Source organism: Ammodytes marinus, assembly GCF_949987685.1.
Source record: "Ammodytes marinus genome assembly, chromosome: 15".
Taxonomy (NCBI): domain Eukaryota; kingdom Metazoa; phylum Chordata; class Actinopteri; order Uranoscopiformes; family Ammodytidae; genus Ammodytes; species Ammodytes marinus.
In genome coordinates this window covers 14,960,530-14,985,160 of record NC_137219.1, presented here as the reverse complement: position 1 = coordinate 14,985,160, position 24,631 = coordinate 14,960,530, and the positions used below count along the sequence as shown (strand labels likewise).

General features: G+C 41.6%; 2 protein-coding genes across 3 annotated transcripts; one reads left to right on the top strand and one right to left on the bottom strand.

The window, feature by feature from the left end:
- Positions 1-464: 464 nt before the first annotated feature.
- arf6b (ADP-ribosylation factor 6b) lies at positions 465-3,055 on the bottom strand. The gene is made up of 2 exons (XM_080041860.1): positions 2,945-3,055; positions 465-2,693 (listed from the first exon to the last, which is right to left on the bottom strand). Exon 2 carries the CDS (start codon positions 2,047-2,049, stop codon positions 1,522-1,524), a length of 528 nt encoding a protein of 175 aa, XP_079897986.1. The 5' UTR covers positions 2,050-2,693; positions 2,945-3,055; the 3' UTR covers positions 465-1,521.
- A 3,984-nt stretch (positions 3,056-7,039) lies between these two features.
- On the top strand, positions 7,040-23,966 carry aspg (asparaginase homolog; the record flags this gene model as incomplete). 2 transcript variants are annotated; one of them, XM_080042964.1, is made up of 17 exons in its annotated part: positions 7,040-7,295; positions 9,526-9,652; positions 12,213-12,324; positions 12,461-12,586; positions 12,696-12,779; positions 14,771-14,897; positions 15,012-15,124; positions 16,358-16,543; positions 16,642-16,755; positions 17,068-17,187; positions 17,680-17,775; positions 18,989-19,152; positions 20,415-20,501; positions 21,101-21,200; positions 21,402-21,467; positions 21,620-21,666; positions 22,740-23,966. In XM_080042964.1, 17 exons carry the CDS (start codon positions 7,040-7,042, stop codon positions 22,783-22,785), a joined length of 1,971 nt encoding a protein of 656 aa, XP_079899090.1. In that variant the 3' UTR covers positions 22,786-23,966. The 2 variants fall into 2 exon arrangements, with proteins under 2 accessions (XP_079899090.1, XP_079899091.1); XM_080042965.1 differs by lacking the exon at positions 21,620-21,666 and having other exon boundaries at positions 22,741-23,954.
- Between the last annotated feature and the right edge of the window lie 665 nt (positions 23,967-24,631).

Here is a 24,631-nt window from a genome sequence, read left to right as displayed (position 1 = left end):
AGGAAGTTACATCCGACAGCTAAGCATCAACCAAACTATGGCTCACAACCAACATGCAGAAGAATTCACATTGGGGCTGTATATCTCCACTGGCCCTCCAACTCTCATGCAAACCATCACGTGGCTCTGTTGTTCCAAAAAGACCAGCAGTTGGGACTTCCTGTTATGTGAATTTACCCCATTTACTGGCAAGGCGACAAAGGCCAACAACTCAGTCTAAGGGTGGTCATAACCCTTTATGAAGAAACTGCCCAATAGAACTGGAACCTAGGAAGATTTACTCATCAACTGAGTACTTCTGAAACATCCCCATCATTTTTTTTTAAATAACCGTTTATTATTAAGCTATGCTACTTATAAATAAAACCGTTCTCTTTAGTCAAACTTTGAATCACAGGCTTAATAATATACCAGACTATTTGTTCCTTGAAAGAAATTCAAAAAAACAGACATAGTAGATTTAAAATCACTTTTTTAATAAGACATTACAATGACATTGTTCTGTACATGGTTCCCCCAGTCAAAATAGGAGTAAGAGCTGCACTGAAGGGTGTCTTCAACATTTCACCAGTTAACAGCTCCCTCTGACTGCATGACAGATGGACTCTGATGTAGGGTTATTGTACTTCCGTACTCATGCTACAGATATAGGCTATCATATAATGTCGCAATACTGAGGCTAATCAACTGTGGTTTCAGATTGAGAGAGCTCAGAGCTGAATGACATTCCTTTGGAAAGATTGAGTCGAATGACTACATGTTACCCAAAATAAAATAAAAAAAGCATCCCGACAAGCATGTTTAAGAATTACTGGAGGCCTATTTGTTGAATATTCAGCACATGTAAGTATCAAGACATGACACAAAAGGTCAATCAGTAAACTATAGCCCACATACGGGATAGGTGGAAATAACATGTCTGATGTATTTTTTTTTCTTTGAAGTCAAGACTGATGACAATGAAATCCAAGCAATGGTGAATTACCATTTATTCTTTTTTACCCCTTGCAGCATTCAATACCATTGAGAAGAAATACTTTTCATCACAGTGCTGCGTTAAATCAAATGTCAAAGTCCTTCACGTTGGCTACATGAAATGAAAGACCTCACCTTGAAAGAAAAAAGAAAAATGTCTGAGTTCAATGCAACAGAGACTGAAGGGCCTTGAATCAAGCTTTAGTCCAAGAATGAAGATACACACTTCAGCTTCATTAGAAAAAGTATATAACAGGGAAAAGAATAGGCAAAGGCGGTGATCTCTGTGGCTTTAACATTAGGACCAATTCATTCAATATTCACCAAGCAAGCCCCAAAATTATGAATGTGATATAGGCCCGCTATAGAGTACAAGCAAACTTTAAGCCAGCAAACCCGGTATAAGATAAATTAGTCGTGGGGGTAAACATAGTATTAAAAATAAATGGGAGATAATCAACTTTTTCATAACCACTCATTTCGAGAAATTATTTGTTACTTGCAACGTTATTATAGTTTTGACCTAAAACAGTCTGCACTCAATCATTAAGATTTGTAATTTGAGGTGAGCCATGTCAAGCCCTCATACAGTCCATCACCTGTGGTCGCACAGGAGGGCTGAACATACCAATTCCTATCTCTGATGCGGGTCAATCCGAGCTTCTCTTGGATTTCGTGTGGCTTCATGGCGTCGGGAAGGTCTTGCTTATTGGCGAATATCAAGATGATGGCGTCCCTCATCTCTCGGTCGTTGATGATGCGGTGAAGTTCCTGTCTGGCCTCGTCGATGCGATCCCTGTCCGCGCAATCCACCACGAAAATTAACCCCTGGGTGCCCGTGTAGTAGTGCCGCCACAGGGGGCGAATCTTATCTTGGCCTCCCACATCCCACACGTTGAACTTGACGTTTTTGTAGGTGACAGTCTCCACATTGAAGCCGACTGTGGGGATTGTGGTAACAGACTGTCCGAGTTTCAGTTTGTAAAGGATTGTTGTCTTTCCAGCAGCGTCAAGTCCAAGCATCAATATTCTCATCTCCTTGTTGCCAAAGATTTTGGACAGCACTTTGCCCATTTTGAACTCTTGTGCATAAATACTTTGTTGCTAGCGAGAAAGAAAAAAACGTCTGATACTGTGCTTATGATTAGCCTACTTACTTTGTCTATAGCTTCAGTTCATGGGCTTACTTGTGACAACATAACTCAGTTCAGAGTATATGTGGGGCTAAAAATCAAAAATGCACACTCATGTTAAAACCGAAAAAACAGTATGCGGGGACGTTTTACTGGAGAGTTTGCACGTCCTGTGGAGTCCAGGGGCATGTATGTTCAGAGTATCACAATGTTTGCAGGGCCTGTACACACCATGGCACGGTTACACTAGCAGCTGTTCCAGGACGTTCATTTTCTTGTCCAAAACGACATTAAAACTGCGAGACTAAGACTCACTGAGACCGTACACGGAGTGTGTATAAGGCCCAGAAAAAGCCACGGTACTTGTGAATTCCTTGTGGTGTCTGTGTCTGGCGGTCCTCCTCATCGGGTGCGCCCTTGTTCTCTTCACTGCTACCGGAGGGGAAAAGCAGCTTTCTGCAGCTAGTCCATCAAGCGTCGCGCCGGGTAACTTCACCGTGCAGGAGGGGACCTCTTCAGAAAATAAAACCCCTCGGTGACTCAGCAACACGTCTATCCACTCGCGAAACTCCACTTCTTGTCCCCCTGAAAACAGATTTGGGTGGAGGGTCAGACATGCCAAATTAGCCAGCTACCGCTCATGTCTGCTAAAAGAGGGCTAGCGAGCTAACATTAGCTAGCTGGTTGCCTAGCAAGCTAGCCTTAAGCTAACTAGATAACGGTAGTTAGCTGCTACAAACCAACCATATGTGGATACAAAATACATGCGGTGGTGACAAAAGGTTTGGCTCGTGCCTTTCTGAGTTTAACACTCAATTATAAAATGAGTAATTTACCTCCTATCTCCCCCTCCTGTCTCGATAAATACACCCAGCTCCCGTCTTTCTCCTTTAAGTCGAGCTGGTCGCAGTGCTGCTACACCGGAAAGGTGTGGAGCTGCATTAACCGCCACTTCCTCCCGTCGGCTTCATTCAGCTGCTGCCGCCTAGTACAGCTCTGGGGCATCCACTGCTCATAGCATAAACAATGAAATGCACACGGTGACATGTAAGGAAATGCCACGCTTATGATTTGTACACCCCTTATCTAGATATCAGTCAACGTTATACATAACAGCAATTCATGTTAGAATGTAGTTATGCGTTATTCAAATAGCCTAAACCTCTAACAATGCTAGGTCTACTATATTATTTTAGGCTTCTTTGACATGAACACATTAAATATTTTTTTTAAAGTTTTAAATTGATGGAAAAACAATATGGGTAAACTTTTCAGTATAACGTTTCCCTGTAATTAGTCTGGTTCCTAGTTATTTATATAAAGTGTAACATCACCCCCTTGTGGCAGTTACAGGCCATGCACACAAAGTCAGTCAGCATAATGTAGACCTAATATTCAGCCATTTTTTGCTTTTTAAATTGATAGGGGAAAGTTTGATAAAAATAATAATGAAGGGCTAACAATGATTAGTATTATAAGGATATATAAATAAATAAAAAATAAATTTCGAAGTAAAAATAGAAAAGAAACTAGAGCTATTAAAGACAAAGTTTGGAAGTTACTGAAATCCTCTTCAGACACTCCATCATTTCCTTTAGCTAAAAGCTCAGCAGCACCTGAGTCACAGTAGTAACAAGAGGGCTGGATAGGCCTAAGCGTGTATCTATGTAGGCTATTATTATAATTGCCAGCTCAGAAGTCAAATACATGGTAACATTGCATGTGTAACTCTCATGAAGTCCTTATGAGATTTGCTAAGACTCTAAATGTAATCCTATATATTAGGGTTACCCCGACTATGCCACCTAAACTGGTGTATCCTATCCTACCACGATAGGCAAACACTGTGAACCTGGTAGCCTGCTTCTATGGCTCTCTTCCGGTCCCCTGGGCCATTGTGCTCTGCACAGGGTCATTAACTGCTTCCTGAGGTGGTTCCCGCAGTTCAGCTCGTGGTGGTCTCTCCTTTTCAGTTGCTGTCTTGATCTACATTGGATCATACCAGGGTCCAAAGCTAATAATGCAGTTTGTGGTCTGGGCTGCTATATTAAAATAGGTTACAAGTTCAATATTCCTTTAAAAATTAATTACAATTTTTAATATTTTTCACCTTATACCCATAGACGGATTATGAGATAATGGGCCCCTGGGCACAAACTCTTAAACGGCCCCGACTCCTCCCTATCCAGTCAGGTACACTGACTTTTCCACACAGATACATACAATTAGTGGCAAAAACATCTTAAGGAAGTCAGTGTTTCCCACATGATTTTGGGATACTGTTGGAGGGACCCTGTACCTTGTAGGGGGCTCTGGGGGCATGCCTCCCCCCCCCCCGCTATATCAAATCCTGAGATGCAGAAGGAACATTATTTTTCATGTTTCCCAGGCAGCACTCTTTACTCTGCAACTGTTACAACAGTACAGTAGATTGGTCTGCAGAGCCATGTTCTATGATGGAGGGGACCATTTCAACAGATAAATGGTGGATAGCTACTTTTTATGAACAATTTAGAATTCACACATAGAAAGCTAATTTCTGCACGTGTGAGGTGGCCTTTAAGGCCCTTAGACAGAGCTACTAATGCTGATGTTTTGCACTTGCTTTTGTAATTCTCCTATACTACTGTAGTTGAGGGGCCCATGATGATTTCTATCTCCATGATTTTAATGAGTATTCTTATATTTAGGCTATTCCTTTTTGGACCCTGTTGTTGACATGAGTGACTGAGCTCTTTGACTATGCGACATTTTTTATTTTTATTTTTTTTAACCTTTATTTATACAGGTATATCCCATTGAGTCCGAAGACTCTTTTGCAAGGGAGACCTGTTCCCATTTTACACGGATATGGAAAGTTACTATCGGTATCTCTGGCTTAGGGCCCCCTGAGCCCCCGGGCCTGTGCCCAGTGTGCCCGTGCAGTAATCCACCCCTGCTTATACCATCTGTCGTTTAATGTTTTCCTTCAGATATTTGCCGTAAATTCTCTTTTTTCCTAAAAATCTTTTATTAAAAAAAAGTATTTCACATAGTCACAGTCATCCTGAACATCGTTTAAATTACACAGCGACAACTTCAGTTTCAAATTCTTCCACACAGCACTGTGTAGGCAGAGGCGGCCTTAACGATCTGGGGGCCCCATTCAAGACCTAGTGTGGGGCCCCCCACTTTTTTTGTATTTTCTTGAAAAAAAAAATCTTAATTTTTTTTTTTTTTTTTTTAATACATATTTCTTGTGCATGCTTGTGCATGCTTCCCGCAAAAAGAAAACAGATTGTAGAGTTGTATGAGATGATGGGCCACTGGGTGCAGACTCTTAAAGGGCCCCCCCCACTCCTACCTATCCAGTCAGGTACACTGACTTTTCAGCACATATACAATTAATGGTAAAAACATATTAATGAAGTCAGTTTTTCTCACAGGATTTAGGGATACTGTGGGAGGGACCCTGGTCCTTGTTGGGGGGTCCGGGGGCATCCCCCCGGAAGAAAATGTGTGCCTTTTGAATTAAAATGCATCAATCTGATGCACTTTGAGGGGAAAATTTAGAGATGCAGCAGGAACATTATGGTTGCGTTCCGAATTGCATACTCTTTCTTTTTTCTATTCTACATACTACATCCGACGATAAAAAGAATCTAGTTAGGATGCAGTAGGCATACTATTGGGACATACTTTACTCTCTTATTTCATCATAACATTGCGCCTTGATCTTGCCTCTTGCTTTTATATCCGTCGCATCCCCGTTTGTTTTCATATGGAGGCTTCGTCGATGTGACGTCACTTCACGTGCGCACTGGATTGTGGGTCAGAATCGCCCAAATAGGATGCACTTTTCAATACTAACAATCTTGGCCGCATGAAGTAGGACATCCGGGTACTTCTAACCATCCTAAATCTGGCCACAAGAATCGGGACATCCTAAATCTTTTTTCTACATACTATATAGTAGAAAGTATGCGATTCGGAACGCAACCTATTTTTCAGATTTTTCTTAATCAGGCAGCACTCTTTACTCTGCTACTGTAAAAACAGTACAGTAGATTGGTCTGCAGACTCATGTTCTATGATGGAGAGACTCATTTCAACAGATACAGGGTGGATAGCTACTTTTTATGAACAGCATAGAATTTACACATATAAATCGTATTGCTGTATGTGTGTGGGGGCCCTAAAGGCTCATCATGAAGCCCCTTAGACAGAGCTACTAATGCTGTTTTCTTATGCTTTTGTATTTCTCCCCCTTCTAGTTGAGGGGCCCATGATGATTTATTTCCTTGTATTTAGGCTTATTCCTTTTTGGACCCTGTTATTGACATGAGTGACTGAGCTCTTTGACAATGCAACATGAAAAGTTACTATGAGGCCTAGGGCCCGGTAGCCTGCTCAAGAATTATTTATCAAAAAAAAAATATATATATATATATATATATATATTTTTAGGGGGGGCTTGGGGGCCCCCCAGAGGGCGGGGCCCCATTCAATTGAATGGGTTGAAACATAGCTAAGGCCGCTACTGTGTGTAGGCCTATATTGCAAGGCACTGTATACAGACTATTTGCAACACTGTCATTGGGTTTTAAGTAACGCCCACCCATGTGACGTCAGAATGCACACTGTCCATCAACAGTTCAAGGGCAAATAATATAGGCTACAGTTAGGGGTCTTATAGGGGGAACTGTCAATTCGTTCAAGGCAACGCTGAACTAAATATTAAACAATTATGTGTCCGCCTTCCATTGACTAAATCACTTAAATTCGATGGAAGCTGCTTTTCCGTATACGAGCCCTCAGAATCGGTACCGTGTTTCAGGGTGTCCCTCCTACTAAAGCGGTGACGAACACCGAGTTGTTGTGAACGCTTTGCAGCCAACAGGCGCGTGTTGGTTTAAAGTGGTCGGCACCGGCTCACCACGTCATAATACATCATGGCGGACTCCACCAGCTTCAACAACATGACATCCCTTGCCCGGGCTCTGTCACATCCTAAACTGGACCTGTTTGAATTGGCGGAAAATGGTCCTTCGCGAAATATTCAGCTGCCTCCGCGCAGAAGGAGAAAGTTATCGAGCTGTGCCTCCATTGAAGAGGACATTGAGTCGCCGACTTCGCCCGCCGTCGTCGAGGCGCGAGTTATGGTTATCAACACAGGAGGAACCATTGGGATGACACTTCATGATAACGGTAGATAAGTGGATCCAAAGTTGTTGTTTTTCTCTCTCCTCCTCTCCTCTGCACCGGGTCAACTCGGTAGATCCGCCGTTAACTTGCTGTTTAGCAGTTTTGGTTTTCTGGAGCATGTTCTCGTGTTACTGCAAGCAGCATGAGGCATGGAGTAAGCATATGCGTCATAATTTCTTTATGGTCCATGGTCATAACAGGCATCCTAAAATAGTGGCACAGACACTACACTGCTAAACTAGATTAGAACAGTTAGCAAAAGCGTAGACATTAATGACGAAACGGTCTTCAGTGACTGTTTGTGAATGTAAAGTGGGCGATTATTTTAGTGATGAACAGAAGAACCAGCACATTAGCTTTAATAGAAGGACTATTTCTACTCCATCAACCTCCAATGAAGACAGCCGGCTACTAACATTGTCTTGAAGTTCTTGAAACTGTCAGAGGCATTGCTAAAGACACTGCTCACCAAGGTGCAGCAGTATCAATGATTCCCTCAATGAACAACTAGGTGTTTACCTTAGGGCTTGTTATATTGGGGGGTGGGTGCTCATTGAACCTGAATAACATTCAATTTCTTATACCAGGGGTGTCCAAACTTTTTTCACTGAGGGCCACATACAGAAAAATCTACGAAGGGCCGGGCCACTTGGCCAAAATAACACATTTATCAGGACATGTAGCTGCTCAGTCACATAGTGTCTTCGTAAATTATAATCCTTCTTCACGGCAACACTTTACTTGCACATTAAACAAATACATTCCCCCTCTTGTTAAATGCCATTGATACACCCAGTGTTTTCTGCTTTTGCGTCCAATGTCCAGCTAGGTGAAACTAGTAGCAAACCGAGATCGCGACCCTCCTAGGGGGGTCTGGGGGTATGCCCCCCCAGGAGATTTTTTTAAGTTTTTAAAGTGAAATGCATGAATCTGGTGCACTTTGAGAGGGAAATTAAGAGGCTAAATCTAAAGAATTTATGAAAAAAATGGAGACACTGTCAGATGAATTAGAAGCTATTGGAGAAGGACACATGGATTTTCCATAATAATATTAATTTAAAATAAAATACTATGCAGGGTCCTCTGGGATGGGCTTGGTGCTCTTTTTCTTTTATGGGACATATTTCTCTGTAATATAATGAGTGCATTTCAATTATTTCAAAATTAAAAGGGCCATATTACATTATATTTTTAAAATGTGCCACGGGCCAATCAATCAGTTTTGACACCCCTGCACTAGTGGGTTAACTAAGAAATAAAAAAATAAAAAAAGTTTTTTTTTTTTTTTCTTCAAAGGGCCAAATTATATTATATTTTAAAAATCGGCCGCGGGCCGCAGTTTGGACATAATAGTTTATTATGGTATAAGACTTATACCATCCTCAGCTACAGGTCGTGACACGCACCCTTTTCACGTGACTATGCATTAATGTGGATATGTGGGCCCCAGCCTGTTTGAACATGCATGATGGTATCTCCCACGTTTGCTATGTTTGAAAACAGTGGGATAGTCAATTTTTAGCCAAGGATGACTGTGCCAGCCAGTCAGTCTGCCACTGGCACTTTAACACTTTCGGAGTTCAGTTGAGTTCAGAGTCAAATGACAACTGCTTGTCACCGCTTGAGTTTGGAAATGAACCAATCAAACGGAGGGTGTGTGTGTGTCCCAGTTACTGGCTATGGAACATTTATTGTATTTTTACTTTCTGTGCTCCAGGTTTAGGCCAGTCTTCCATGTTGAGGCCATGCTGTTTACCCTCAACAGAGTCTTCCAGTATTTGTGTCTTGTTGTCTGAAGGCGGCTTTACTGGTCGTCTTCAGAGCTTATGACCAGCTGCCACATGATGTCGTCGTTCATTTAAAATTGTGAAAATGTTTCTGCTGGCACTCATTTCAAAGTACACAACCACAGCAGGAGCTGTTACATTAACAGTTATCCATTTTTTTCATTCAACATTTCAGAAATGTGGCAAGTTCAAAAGCCTAAATAAACAATTATTAACTATTAATAAAGAATCATAACTGAAATGAACATTTCCAGCCCCTGCAACAATTGCATTTCTTACATTCACCACTAGAGTTCAGTATGAGACTGTTGTGTGTTATTGAGAGGTTTGGAAGACCTCTGTACTATTCTCCCTAAATAGTTACCGATGATCAATAATACCACAGAAAGCAAGCTGTGAAATATAACAATAACAATTTGTTGTTTTTGTATCTCTGTAACCAACAGTGCTTGCCCCAAAAGCCAATGCTTTTGTGCAGAGTCTGCGCAAGTTGCCCATCCTCCACGATGAGATGTATGCCCAGCAGACCTGTCTGTACGACTACTATGGATCTGAGAACAGCCTAGTCCTGCCGTAAGTGCACACACAATTCCTCTCCTGCTCGATTGTCACTAAGCTACACCGAAAAATGATATGTATGTTCTGCCCTTCAGACTCATTTGACATTGTCTACAGAGCGTAAAGGATTCATGGCCTGAATGAATGTGTAATAGAATTACATTGCAAACTATGTGTAAATGCTGATTTGTTTGGGTTTCATTAAAAAAAACATTTTTTTATTTGTTTTAAGGGAACAACATTTTTCTTGTTAAATGACAATCTTATCATTGCTAAGGAACTTATAATTGCTTCAAAGCATTTATTTTCACAAACTTAAAATGAACCATATTTACCAGTGTCCTGAAACCAGGCCTAATATGTGCAGACTATCGCGAGGACAATTAAATTATGTATACAGTATATTTGTCAGACATTTTTGCAAGGTATAATGATGACTTTTAATTTGTACCGTTGGTATACAGGTCTTCATGCCAGAGAGTGAATGCAAAAGATTTCTTCACCAACAGACCATGAATAGCAGAGTTTTTAATAATGCCTCTAACTTGCTTTTTTTGCTTTAACAGGAAGCCAACGCCCCATTCTGACCGTCTCTTTCACGGGTGCTGTAGCACTGTTAGCATTGTTATGTGTGTGTGTGTGTGTGTGTGTGACTGCACTGTGCTTGAGACTGGTTTGATGTCTCTGCGATCCTTAAGACTAAACGTACAGTAAGGGTGTTCTTGCCTGACAGGAAATGCATGCCGACGTGGCCTTTGGCAACAGGAGGAAATACCAGCAGGATACCAACAGGAGCACTGAGCTGTGTATTGATTGAATTCTTTTTGTGTTTCTTTACTCTGCACTTGCTAACACTACCTCTGTCTAAGGGAGCCTGCGTGTGGAGCGTGTGTCTTTGTGGCCTCACTGCTGATCAGCGTGTGGTAAAGATTAAGGCACTGGTATTTGTGAAAACATTGAGGCCCGTTGTGAGTGGGCAGTTTGTATACTAATACTAGGCTGTTCAGACTGTTCAGTTTTACCGTCTTTAACCTCACACCATCTCCACATACATTAGAAAGCAACCTTCACAAGAGCTCCCCGTTAACTAACTGATGGGTGAATGTCTTACATTTCTAGCAGGTTTGTTTTTGACTAATATTAAACCTTTTCTAACACAATATTAATATTTAGTTTTGAAACGAACATGTGAGCATGTTTTGCACGATTTCCCTTCAATACTTGCTCATCTTTGAGTTGGCATTGTGTTAATATCAACTGGAGTAGGCTCCTTTGCAAGTCTAATGGGCGTACTACTGTTGATAGTATGCAGCCTATGTCGAAGGATGGAATTAGTTTATTGATTTATTGGAAAGCCTCATTCATGTGATGTTGAGAGGCAGTGCCACAAGGCCGCCTGTGCCCCCCTCCCCTAACACACACACACACACACACACACACACACACACACACACACACACACACACACACACACACACACACACACACACACACACACACACACACACACACTCATTATTCTTAAGCTATGAGGCATCTTAGCATGGGTATGCTAATGTGTAGCTTCGCTGCACCTTAGGGTACACTGGCAGATAGATGAATAATTGCTGATTTGAATAGTGTTTTCTTGTGGCACTTTGGCTTTAAGATTACCAACAACATATGTTCAGGGGTCGTGTGTGGACTTAAGGCTAATTAGTGCAGTGTGTGTAAGACCCCTGGTTCGTGGACCGGGGCTTGCTTGCTCTTCCCCCCGCTGTTCCATTCAGCTCCTGTCTCCGTGTTGTAAGACAGCCCTATGGTAATGTGGGGGGCGTTGCACCCTGTTTCTTTAAAAGGGAGATTAAAAAGAAAATCTTACCATGGCTGTTTAGCCATTCACACTGCCTTGTAGAGAGTGTCGCAGGTGGGGCCTAGGAACGCCTGAGTTAAACTCCACTCTGAGGCAAAATAAATATGTATACATGTGTAAGGCTCCTTCCCTTTTAACTGGCATGAAAAAGAAACACAGGCTTTTGCCCTAACCTGAGGACACTCGTCAAGAACACCCCTCAAGATGTCTGAACCCAGCCACCTTATGTCCCTCAGCTTTGCTTGTATTTACAATACCCTCCTTGACAAAGCTCCACATTAGGATTTTAGCGTGGAGAGGAAAATAATTGCACATTTAAAACTGCGCCTGTCATGCCCCTCCCTATTACGCTTCCACAACACTCTCTATGTTTGAAACAGGTTCTGGCACCCTGCTGCTGAGACAGAAGGCCCCGACTAAATAGACTTTGTCTCGTTTCATAAAGCCAGCTTGGATTTTAGCATTCCCCTACCCTTCTTTAAACTCAAATTGAATCAGAACCAGATCCAACTCTGTTAATTGCGCAAAACTAATCCTTTGTAACCGTGAAGATAATAACCATCTAACCGTGTATCGTTTGGGTTTTGGAGTGAACGCCTGCAATTGCAACGACTAAAACAACTGATTAATTTTGTTTGGCCCTTTTTGGCATGTGTATTTATGATAATAACATTTGTGTACGTATGTATGGTGACTGAAACTTAAACGTCCCTCTCTTTCCAGGCTGAGTGAAGACAACAAGAGGATAATCTACTCTGTTTTAGAGTACAGCCCTTTGCTGGACTCCTCCAATATGACCACAGATGACTGGGGTAGAATTGGAAAGGACATTGAGGTACTTTCTACAGGATACATAAAATAACACCACATAATCCATGCTTTTTAAGGACTAGAAATAAATCATTCCTATAAGCCGTACTGCTTATAAAATACATCATAACATGGAGGGCTTTCTTTTTCTCTCATTCCAGAAAAACTACGAAAACTACGATGGTTTTGTGATCCTTCATGGCACAGACACCATGGCCTACACAGCCTCTGCCCTGTCTTTCATGTGTGAACATTTGGGCAAACCAGTCATTCTCACCGGCTCACAGGTAACCGCTTCTGTCCACAAAGGGTCTCATGAAAAAACAAACGATAAGACTAAATGTGTCTGCAGTACTGTAATTATTTGTCTGTGTACATTCTATGTTTTGTCTTCAGGTGCCCATCTATGAGATGAGGAATGATGGCAGAGACAACCTGCTGGGGGCGCTGCTGATTGCTGGCCAGTTTGTTATTCCTGAGGTGAGGAACTCGAGATGGCACATACTGCATAATACACACATTCATATTATTTAATTATTAGATTAATATCATTAGGGCAGCCTCAAGAAAGTAAAGCAGTTTGTGAATGTGAGAGAGAAACAGTTCATATGAAACTAATCTACAGTGGTGGCTTTTTCTTATGTGAGCTTTTCTTTTTACCACTATCAATATTTCACATATGGGGCTGGTAAATGATCAATTCAATTATTTCAAAACAAACTGGCAAAAAAAGCAGTCCTATATTAATTTATACTTATGTGTAAGCTTGCAAAGGGGTGGAAAGTTTCTGGTAAATTTCCGGAAACTTTCCACAGGAACTTTCGCTTGGGAATTTTGGGAATATTCAAAATTGGGAATTATAGGAATTAACTAAATGGCGGTCATTTAAATGATTTTTTTAAATCAATTAATTAATCTAAACATTATGTTTTGTCATAGGCAGACATCCATGCAAACTAATACAATTTAAAAACATTACATCTCGCGCTGCATGCGGCGAGTAAAAAACATCCTTCAGGACAATCTATACCCAGCACACCACCTGTTTCAACCAATGCCCTCTGGCAGAAGATATAGGTCCATCAGGGCCAAAACTAGCAGGCTGGCCAACAGTCTATACCCCCAGGCTGTCAGGCTGCTAAATGGACAGTATGCCCCCCCCAATCCCCATTGGACACCCCTCTATGACATAATTGCATCCCATACACCTCCATAACTATGAAATGGACTTTGCATCGCTGCATAACACTCAATAACCCTACCACCATCAGATGTATATATTTATTTAGAGTATCTATTGCACCAAGCACCTTATGGGTTATGGGGAGTCTATGGGGTATTTATGAGATCTATGAGTAGTTACCATGTGTAAAATACTGGGTGATTGATTGACTCATGGAGATCAGATTGAATTACAGTATGTAAATGTAAATTGGTGGACAACTAAAACTTTATGCCTGTTTGTGTTTGCTCTGACAACGTTTCGTTGTTACCTGTAACATTGACAAAATAAAACTGAACTGAACTGTACATTTCAACAGATTTATTTGTAAGTAGAACTTTATCAATTTTGATTATTTTATGAGCAATCAATACTTTCACTGAACAACAAAAAGATGAATGTTGAGTAAAATATTACTGTCTGACCCAACCCATTCAACAAATTAAGTAAATTGCCCCCCATGTGATGGAGGAATGCACAGTGCATGTAGGGGGCGTGGCCTCAGTTCCCCTACAGTAGGATGTGTGCTATGTGCAACTTGCCAAGTGTACTTGCATGAAATCTGGTTGTTTTAGTCAAGATTATGCTAAAATATATTTTCCCCAACTATATTTATAATCACTGTTTAAGCCTCTGTAAACCTGGTCTAGTAAAAAGCAAGTTGGGTCTCAATAAGCTTTAAAATAAAATCTGATTTGAAGCTAAATGTTCACAAATAACATAGTTAGAAGGATTTAGTGCATTTGGGTTACTTTAAATTGAGTAAATTCCTGTTTATTCCCGTTAATTCCCATAAATTCCCATGGAAAGTTTCCAACTTTGAAAATTCCCGAAATTTTGCGACCCTACCTATGTGTTTGTTTATGCGTTGAGAAATTGCGCTGTGTTCTGCAAAGACAGGTGTCAGCGCTGTTGGCAGGTAACAAAAGGTCTCTCAAAGGACTTGTCTCATGAGAATGCTTTCCAACGACAATGTTTCGCAACACTGAGCGACAATAACCAGAACAGGAAGAGCAGAAAAGTGTTATCTATTTCTGTCTATGTTGGCCTACAAAAGACATGCACTTAAAGTGTCCATTGTGTTTCATTGATTAATATGGTTGCAATGACAGGCCATTTATAATTAGTTTTGATAATACAAAATCATCTTTCCAGTCCATGTACATAGGTTAACATCTATGAGTAAAAGAGATTCTGTTTTTGTATAAGAGCAAATTGGTGCATTAAGTATATGTTTGTCTTTATTCAGGTGTGCCTGTATTTCTACAACAAACTCTACAGAGGGAATCGTGTGACCAAGGTGGATGCTGGGAGTTTCAATGCGTTCTCCTCACCTAACTTGGCTCCTCTGGCCACTGCCGAAGTGGATATTACAAGTAAGCCGGTAGTGTGACTGCCGGGACTGTCTTAATATTGTAAATGTCCCTTTTTCTCCTGGTGTCCAGAAGAGTATATTTATACAGTATATATTGTTTCCATCTTTCCTTTAGTCAACTGGGATACAGTGTGGAGGGCAAACACCGTAGCAAAGTTTCAAGTCAAAACGGAGCTGAACAGGAATGTCGGCCTGCTCAGGCTTTTCCCAGGAATCACTGCTGCTACTGTAAGTCGCTCAGCAATGTATTTTTTGCACCCTGTCATAGTCACATTACGCCAGTGGTTACTTGTTGTCCATGGTTGATGTGACAGGGCATTTTTTTGTTGGGGGAATTATTCAGCAGCTAGTGTTGCTTCTTGCAAACATGGTGGTACATGACCTGCCTTAAAATATAAAATATTTGAGAAATCAAAGTTTGCCTTATCTCACAAGTATCATTTGATTTCAATCAATTACTTATGGGTAATGTACACAATTTTGAATCCACACCAATGTAAGGAGTGAATAAAAAAATGTTTGGTGTAAATCCTTTTAAGGGAATACTTGGAAAGTTTCCCTTCCTAGTCTATTCAAATGTAATGAAAGATATGTCCATCAAAGGTAAGTGTCTGCTCAACACGGTTGTTTTGTCTAACTGCAATAAAACATAGTTAACTTTGGTTTAATTGGCCCTTTACCAATCTTCCGTTACTTTCCCCATGTAAACTGCCATCAAAGCTCAGGCTGGAGAAAGATGAGAAGGAGCTATGGGCTGTGACCAATCGCCCCTGTAAAGAGGGGAGGATAGGCATGGATACTGTAACATTTAGCTGCACCACCCCCTCCCCCCCACCCCCTGCCAAGGCTGCTGGGAGAGTGACTTTACTGTCTCAATCTGCTCGCGCTGCCCAGCTCGGCTATCAAGACTTCCTTACAGCCTTTTAACTGCCTTTATGAGGCGGCGCTTTGATTAGGCACATGGCTCTCGTGTGCCTCGGCTGTATGAGTGCAGCTTCATTGGTAACCTGCGTCAAACATATCCCGTCAAACTGCTTATGGCATCAAAAAAGTACCGACTGAACCACTTTTTTGATGTCACCTTCTTCTCACATTTGATGTTAACGGCCTCGGTCTTGCCAAGTGGTTTTATGCTGGCTAATACCTTCAGATTAATTACTCTCCCTGCTGCCATTCCAGTCATCTGTCATTCTAGTCATATGGCATGCCTAATGATGTGGTATAGGGCCTCCCTGGTGCCAGCCAACCAGTGACTGAGATACTGGTTGCTTTAGACGGCACCAGATGGGCTTTTTAGGAGTGTGGATGGACTCGTGCGCCGTAGCTAAAAGGGGCAGCAGAAAAAAATAACTTGGAATATTTATTTCCACAATTTTGATTCTGCACAGCTGAGGAGCCTGTTCATTTGGCAATACATTTGTGTGAGTTTGTAATGCGGATACTTTGTATTTCTATGTCCAGGTGAGGGCCTTCCTGCAGCCTCCCATGCAGGGCGTGGTGCTGGAGACATATGGCAGTGGAAACGCGCCCGATAACCGTCCTGACCTCTTAGAGGAGCTGAAGAAGGCCACCGACTCTGGCGTCATCATCATGAACTGCACCCAGTGTCTGAGGGGGAGTGTGTCTATGTCATACAACACTGGCAAGGTACTTCATCTCGCCTAGTGTTCGAGCCAGACCAACTTTGAATACATTTTGAGACTTAAATATCGACCAAATCACTGCTTATTCCCATGATCTCTCAGGTGTTGACGGATGCAGGGTTGATTGCTGGGGGCGACATGACTCCAGAGGCCGCCCTGTCCAAGCTCTCCTACGTATTGGCCAAGAAAGAGATAGATCATAATGCCCAGAAAAAGGTTTGTGTTTACATAAAAGAAAAAAAGAGTAACATGATGACATAGGTGAGCAAAAGTGACTCACAGGCGCGTGCGCGTGTGTGCGTGCGTGTGTGCGTGCGTGTGCGTGTGCGTGTGTGTGTGTGTGTGTGTGTGTGTGTGTGTGTGTGTGTGTGTGTGTGTGTGTGTGTGTGTGTGTGTGTGTGTGTGTGTGTGTGTGTGTGTGTGTGTGTGTGTGTGTGTGTGTGTGTGTGTGTGTGTGTGTGTGTGTGTGTGTGTGTGTGTGTGCGTGTGCGTGCGTGCGTGCGTGTGTGTGTGTGTGTCGCTGTCCAGATGATGGGTCAGAACCTGCGGGGTGAGATGAAGGCTGACATAGCAGGAGCCAAACTGTGTCTGACCGACAGCCGCTTCATCCAGGTCATCGCCAAGTCTCTGAGCATCAGCTGCAAGGAGGTGAGGGACTTTGACACAGTTTGTTTTAAAGGTGACATTTGCTATTTAGTACAGAAAAAGGATTTAGGATGTTCCAATCACATGTGGTCAAATGCAACATGCTGAAAAAGACTTGATGCCGTACTATATCCGGTTGTAACTTATAGTGTGGAATATTTGGTGATTCTGACCCACAATCCAATGCGCAACTGAAGTGATTTCACATGGACGTCGGATGGAGCCTTCTAGTCAAAATAGCCAGTAATGCGACGGATATATAAGCAAGAAGCAAGTCCAAGGGGCGATGTGATGATGAAATAAATAAGTAAAACTATGTCCCAATTTTGTGCCTACTGCACGCAAGCTACACGCATCTGTAGTATGTAGAACAGTTAAAAGAAAGAGTATGCGATTTAGAATGCAGGGTTATTTATGAACAAAAAATTAGGTTCAGACTTACACATTCAGAAAAGTATCTGGAGTTTTTTTTATTAAGATCTGTGGTGTTTGCAGGAGCTGGAAGCCATCCGTGATGCCCTGACTCCCCCACTGGCATGTGCTGCTGCTAAGATCGGAGACATAGAGGCCATAGAAGCCCTGAGGGAAATGGTAAGCAACCCTACAATCTCAACCTTACGTAGGTCTGTACAGGAGACGATCTTTGATTGTTTGTCAGCAGTGCAATAAACCTTTCTTACACACACACACACACACACTACCACACACACACACACACACCGCCGGGATTATTATGGTTTGTTTTCAAGGAAAAGTCCCATGAGTTTATCTTGGTTGTGTTTGTTATGGTGGGGTCAACGGACCGAGGTAAACCTTTCGACATGGGCGGCTCCACAGCATATTTTCATGGTCACTCGTCCCGCATCAGAGCGCTGTAGGAAATGCACAGAGGTAGTAGAGGCAAACAAAACATGAGGACAGACTGGTGGGGCAGGCCCAAAAGTCGCCCAGGCGGTCACATGATGCACATGTTTGTATGTGGCTTGACTGGTGTGCAGTTGCTGTTTGGATTACACTACAGTTTCTACTGTTTCCAGGGACTTTATTTATATCTCTACACTTAGATAAAAGCTTAACAATGAATTCAGGGAAGCTCTGTGGTTGTAAGAATAGGAATGTGCCATGCTCACACCTACTTTACAACAGAAATGTTTTACACATTTCCGTGGCTTGTGATTCGCTTTCTTTCTTTCTTTCTTTGTTTCTCTCTTTTTCTCTCCCTGCTACTCATTTGTTAAACTGTTCTTTCTATTCTTCAAATATTAAGAAAAAAATCATATAAGACATTTGCACTCCTCATTAAAGAAAAAGCTATATATGTTTGTCATTGTCAAGGAAAAGAACAATAACCAATAAAGTTTTTGCTTTCCAACTTCCGTACTCTGACATTCATTCCTATTTGTTCGTACTGAAGTCATACATCTTTATAGACTGGTAATACACACATATAAATTAATAATTTTAAAGGGTTGAAGTAATTTCCTTAAACAGCTCAGCACTGTAGCTTCTCAAAGAAGAATAAAATTACGCTTATGGTTGGGACTATTTTCAGCTTCCGATTTGGTACACTAGTCAGTAGCAGGACAAAACGATTAGCTTATACAAACTACAGAGTGCCCTGGCTTATTGTAATGAAGGATCATGTCACACATAATTAATAAGATGAAGTCATTGCTGTATTTAGTTAATATATTGTATTAGATTTGTTCACAATTTAAAAAATAAAATAAACAATATCACCAGGCCTATCCTTTTAACCACCAAGCAAAGATCACTGATGGTCTCATGTTGTTCTGTGGCACAGGGCAGCAACTTGAGTCTGGGTGACTATGATGGCCGTACACCCCTACATATCGCTGCCTGCGAGGGCCACCTCAAACTGGTGCAGTATCTCCTGAGTCACGGATCTACGGTCTATGCTAAGGATCGCTATGGGGACACACCCCTGTGTAACGCTGTGCGCTTCAGGTAAGGCTCGCCTCGTGTTAAACACTGTCATCTAATGTGTTTGTTTTTCATTTGTCTATTAAAGCAATAATGTCGTTTATGACGATGCAAACACAACGTTTAAATTCCCCCTGTTGGCCATTAGCACCCATTTAGTGTTTCCTGAAAATATGGTGTTAATAGCTGCTATTGAGTTCATTAAATGAGCTGCAGCGAAGGTTGTATAATCTGGTTCTGCCTAAGCGACAGGAATAGTGCATGAGCAACTGGTAATGGCGTTTTGAGGCCAGGCAATAATTATAAAATAATTAGGCTAATAGTCATCTGACAGTTTAGACGGTGTTTATTTTTACCAAAGCTGCTTTTGTTTTTGTCATTCATTGACATTGCCCTAAATGTAAATGCCCCGAAATGGATAAGCCACGCTTAATGCTTCAGAGTTGAGTACTTTAGTGTTGAGCCTCGGGGTGAAAACGTTGTATGTGTGTTGATGCACTGCCAAATGACTATTTTAACGGTTGACACTGCAAGTATAGACATGTTTCCTTTTTCCTTTTGTGATGATAGCGCGATGCATTGGAGTGCAAACACCTGTCATCTCACTTCCTGCGCTACAAACCTCGGCCTGCATTACCTGTCCTAAAATCTTTTTAATCAAATGACACGTGTCTGAAGCATTTTGAGTTTCAGGGACACTTCAGACATGGCTACAGCCTGATGCCCATATAAGGTGTGACAGAGAGTGCAGAGAAAGAAGTGGCAAAGAACAAAAGCGGGGAGTTCCTCTGAACCAGTCCAACCAACCTGCTCCCAGTTTCGCAGATGAGAGATACTAGCTTCTTAACGCTCTACAGGAAGTAATCCACGTCCTTTTAATAGTATCTTTAGCTGTAGCTCTACATTCCTGACAACAAGTAAACATCAAATTGAAGTCTTGGGCAACTTACCTTATTAAGCAGACAGCTCAGCTGTTACTTAGAAAGTCAGCTAAACAATTTTGGGCCTTTTTGTTTTTAGTGTTACTTCCTTTTCTCTGCAAGTGTCTCTACAGGTGAATCCTGCATGGGCGGTTTATTGAGAGGGAGAAGGAACTTGTTCTTACATGTCAAACTACAATCACTGCCACACTGACTTTGCCAATGAAAAGTCTAAACCGTTAAAGCATTTTATCCAGGTTAGGTTTCTTAACAGGATTTATCAGGTGATTATTTCAGTAAAGGTATTTATATGTTACATATAAATATACCGGTATATATTTTTTTTCATATCCCTAACTGAATTAGGCACAAGGAGGTTGTGAAGCTGCTGAGAAAGACTGGGGCCCACTTCTCCAGAGACGAGTTGGAGGAAGCAGGAACCGAGCTGTGCAGGTGAGTCACAGAAAGCACATCTTTCAAACAACTACACACACACACACACACACACACACACACACACACACACACACACACACACACACACACACACACACACACACACACACACACACACACACACACACACACACACACACACACACACACAGGGCAGCAGGCAACACATTTCCTGGTTGCTGAGCCGTCGACGGTGACCCCTCCTACATAGCTGATACAGGTACAACCAGTCGCCCCGCTGTTACTCAAACTGTAGGAATGCCCCCCTGCAACATAACTCCCGATCTTATTCTGCATCTCTCGTGTCGACGAGTGTACTTCACACCGGCTGGCCCTTCAGTTACAATTCAGTTACAGAAACACACCTTCTGTTTGGTATGATGAGCACGCATTAAGATAAAACCAAAACATCCGAGAGTCACGAGGCACAATGTTATCAATGTGCTGGGTCCAGTATTAGAAAAAAAATCACTCTACACGTCAGCTTGTCTTTTATCTGAGTATCCTATTTGATTGTGTTGATAATACAGATTTTTTTGGAAACGATGCCCTTTGCCATAGTAACTCAATCATCCTTAACTACTGTTCATTTTCAGCCTAGCAGCCAGCGGCGACATGGAGGGCCTGGAAATCTGGCACCTTGCCGGTGCGAATCTGAACGCACCCGGCTACGACGGACATAATCCAATTCAAGTGGTGGGTCTTGGGCACACGTACAGTACATTACAGTATTCCATCACATTACATACAAGAACCCAGCAAGTACATCACATCAGTGGGTAGCTCGTTCCAGCATTGTGGAAGGCAGAACAGCAAACAGTTGTTATATTCCAGGTAAATAACACATCAAGCTCCCCCCTTTATTCATTGTTTTTTTCGTTTGTTCTCCCGTCACAGGCCGGGGCTGTTGGCAAAAAGGACGTAGTGGCATTTTTAGTCCATCTCATGAGCAATAAATCCAAGGTAACCCCTCTCCCTCTCCTCCACTCTCGCTGCCTTTCTATTTCTATTTTCATGCCAAACACCCACAGCTTAAACCCAAAATGCACTCAGATTGGTATAATTCTCTGTCTATAATTGTTTCTCAATTACATGCTTGTCTTGTTTAATTTCAGACTGAATTTGGGGAATTTAATGAGTATGATGAATATGATGATGATGATGATGAGGTAAATGAGATGTAATGAACGTGTGTATTTCTCCCATCTCCCATATTGAGCATAAGGTCCCCATTAGCATGGCTGCTTTGGCTCCCTGTGGTCTTTGTGTACATCCGTGCGTGTGGCTTTTTTTTGTCAAATCCTTCACTTACATCTATTTTGTAAACTGCTTATCCTGCTTCGGGTTGTGGGTTGTTTATTCCAGCATGTATTGAACAAGAAGAATGAGTCACAGTCGAGTCACAGGAGAAAAATCGCATGCGTTCACAACAAACACATTTTACACCTACGGGCAATTTGGAGCTGCCAATTCAACCTGGCACCCGGAGGAAACCCCAGAGAGATAGTCAGAATGAGATATGAGACATGACAAATATACCATGCACAGTCAAATGTATTGTAGTGCTGCAGAAAAAAAACACACAACCTTTTTTTTTTTTTCCAAAGGTGTTCATGAGTTATTAGTGATTGGCCAATGAATTGATCGACTGATAATTCCACGGAAACCATTTTGATAATCCCTCAAGTCAAAGCAGGAATGTCCTTTACTCATTTAATGGTTACTTTCTTCTCAAACTTAATTATTTTCATTTGGCCTTTTTTCACTATTTCACTACTATACTATGGTTTTTATTTTCAATTCATAATTTGTCTATAAATCCAAAAGGCAACAAGAAATTCATCCATAATGAAAGTAATTGTTAGTCCCAGGCCTACTTTTGAGAAGCAACCATTGCCTTTTGAATTGAAGCGATGCATGCCTCTTTAACCTGAACTACGTCAGATAAGATCTGGTCATCTTTAGGGCAGACCCGCAAGTCTAAAACCTGTGCATCCTGCTTTTACACTGCGCTGACCAGTATATTGTGTGTGTGTGTGTGTGTGTGTGTGTGTGTGTGTGTGTGTGTGTGTGTGTGTGTGTGTGTGTGTGTGTGTGTGTGTGTGTGTGTGTGTGTGTGTGTGTGTGTGTGTGTGTGTGTGTGTGTGTGTGTACCTTACTAGTCAATAGCACTGAAACACCTTTTGCCCTCTTTCGTGCTCCGTACTAATCCCGTCACTGTTTGTCTCTGTGGCAGAACGGTGGTGTCATCGAGTTCTCTGCCAATCCGACAGCACTGTGAGCCTCTGCTCCCTCGACCAACGACAATCCTCCTCTGTTTGCGTCCTCTTCACGCCCGTCCTGTTGAAAACTTCACCGAGACACTTTTCAATGTCTGCACAATACTTTTATATGTTCAAAGGCCTCAATGCTTACATTTCTTCCGTCCAAACCAGTGAAATAGCACAACATTGTATCACCGCTGCTGGTGCACACAAAAGGCAACACTAACATGTATATGTGTATGTCTGTTTCTTGCACAGTGACGTTGTATGAACAAGGAAATCATCCTGAAGGTTTTTAATCAAATGTTTTTTATCACTAAATTCAAACAACAGTTACTGTGATATCCAGTCAGGTAATTAAGGGTGAATTTTCACCTGAGCTGTTCTAAAATTGAGTTTGCTGAAACCTTCTAATAAGATGGTGGTTAAATGGTTTATTTGATATATATATATGATATATATAAATATAGACACATCAAAAGAGTTAAAGATGTCCGAATGCTATAACAATACTTTGTAAAATAGGGTTGCCACTTGTTATAAGTATATATACATATTTATGCTTAACATTTAAAAGTACAGGGTACATTTTAAAGATTGTATTTGTATGATTATTTTTACAGTGAGGTGCTGGAATGTATCATATAAACTAATGCAATTGAGCTGATTTCTTTTTTTTAATCAACACTTGTCCACTTCGGTCTACGTGTACAGTACCTCTGCTCCGGGTGCTCCGACAGGTTCTACAAAAACCTGTGGTTACCTTTCAGACTCATCCAGCCTGTTTCACGTGCTGTTGAGCAAGAAGAGTCGCATATCTCCCCCTTTTGAAATGGGGAAACTATAGGGACTATTGCGTGAGCCCTGATACACATTTAACTTAACAATGCTGCAGTTTCTGTGGTCTATTTTGTATCTTGTTAAACAAATCCTGACAGACTGTGATTTCCTTATCTCCGTAGTGCGAAAGAATAAACAGTGTTAAGCACTGATTCTATGGTTTCAATACTAATTTGAAACCACTCTTGCACAATATCTCTACACTTCAATGTTGTCATCTGGTTTTTAAGGGAATCCTGTGGTTATTTTAATGACTTGACATTTGTCCTGTTTCCAATGCTGTTACTGTCTCACTGTTGTATGCAACAAAATATTGTGAGAAGGGTGTGTTTATGTATGTGTGTGTGTGTGTGTGTGTGTGTGTGTGTGTGTGTGTAAAGTTGATCTTCTGTGGAGAAAGGAACAGAAATAAATCCCTTTTGTTTCAAAGCATGGTTTCTGTCTCTGTGATTTCTACAGTGTTGCACCCAACCCTGAAACATGCATGAAACCGTCCGTGTGCTGCTGCTTCCAGACACATTTTCTATTTTAAACTGTATTTTACTGTATGAATTAGTGCACCTGAAACCAATTGGTAGAGGTCATTGTTCTTAGTGTGCTCATAGAGTCAATCTATGCTATTTTAATTAAATGTGTTGGGAACAGTAAATTGGATTCATTGACTGCAGTAGACTACTAAATCAAACCCAACAATGGAGCTTGTCTAACCCCTCTATTTGTGTGAGCTCATAATGTCTTGATTGTGAGTTAAATACACCAGAAATAAAGAATAAACTTAGAAGACAAAGATGACCTAAAAATTCCATAAGTGCATGTGACCTCTCCTTCTGCACTGACTGGTATGTGCTATCTCTGTCTCGAGGGCGGCTGCGACATCGTGCTCCTTGCTGGTGGAACCCAGCTCATCCGGTCGGACCAGCATGGGCCTCATTCCTCCCTGAATGAGAGGCTTGTATGAACCTAGCCCCGGAACAGTATATAAAGAGCTCTCTGCTTTTCACTCACTCATTCTGGGCTGGGATG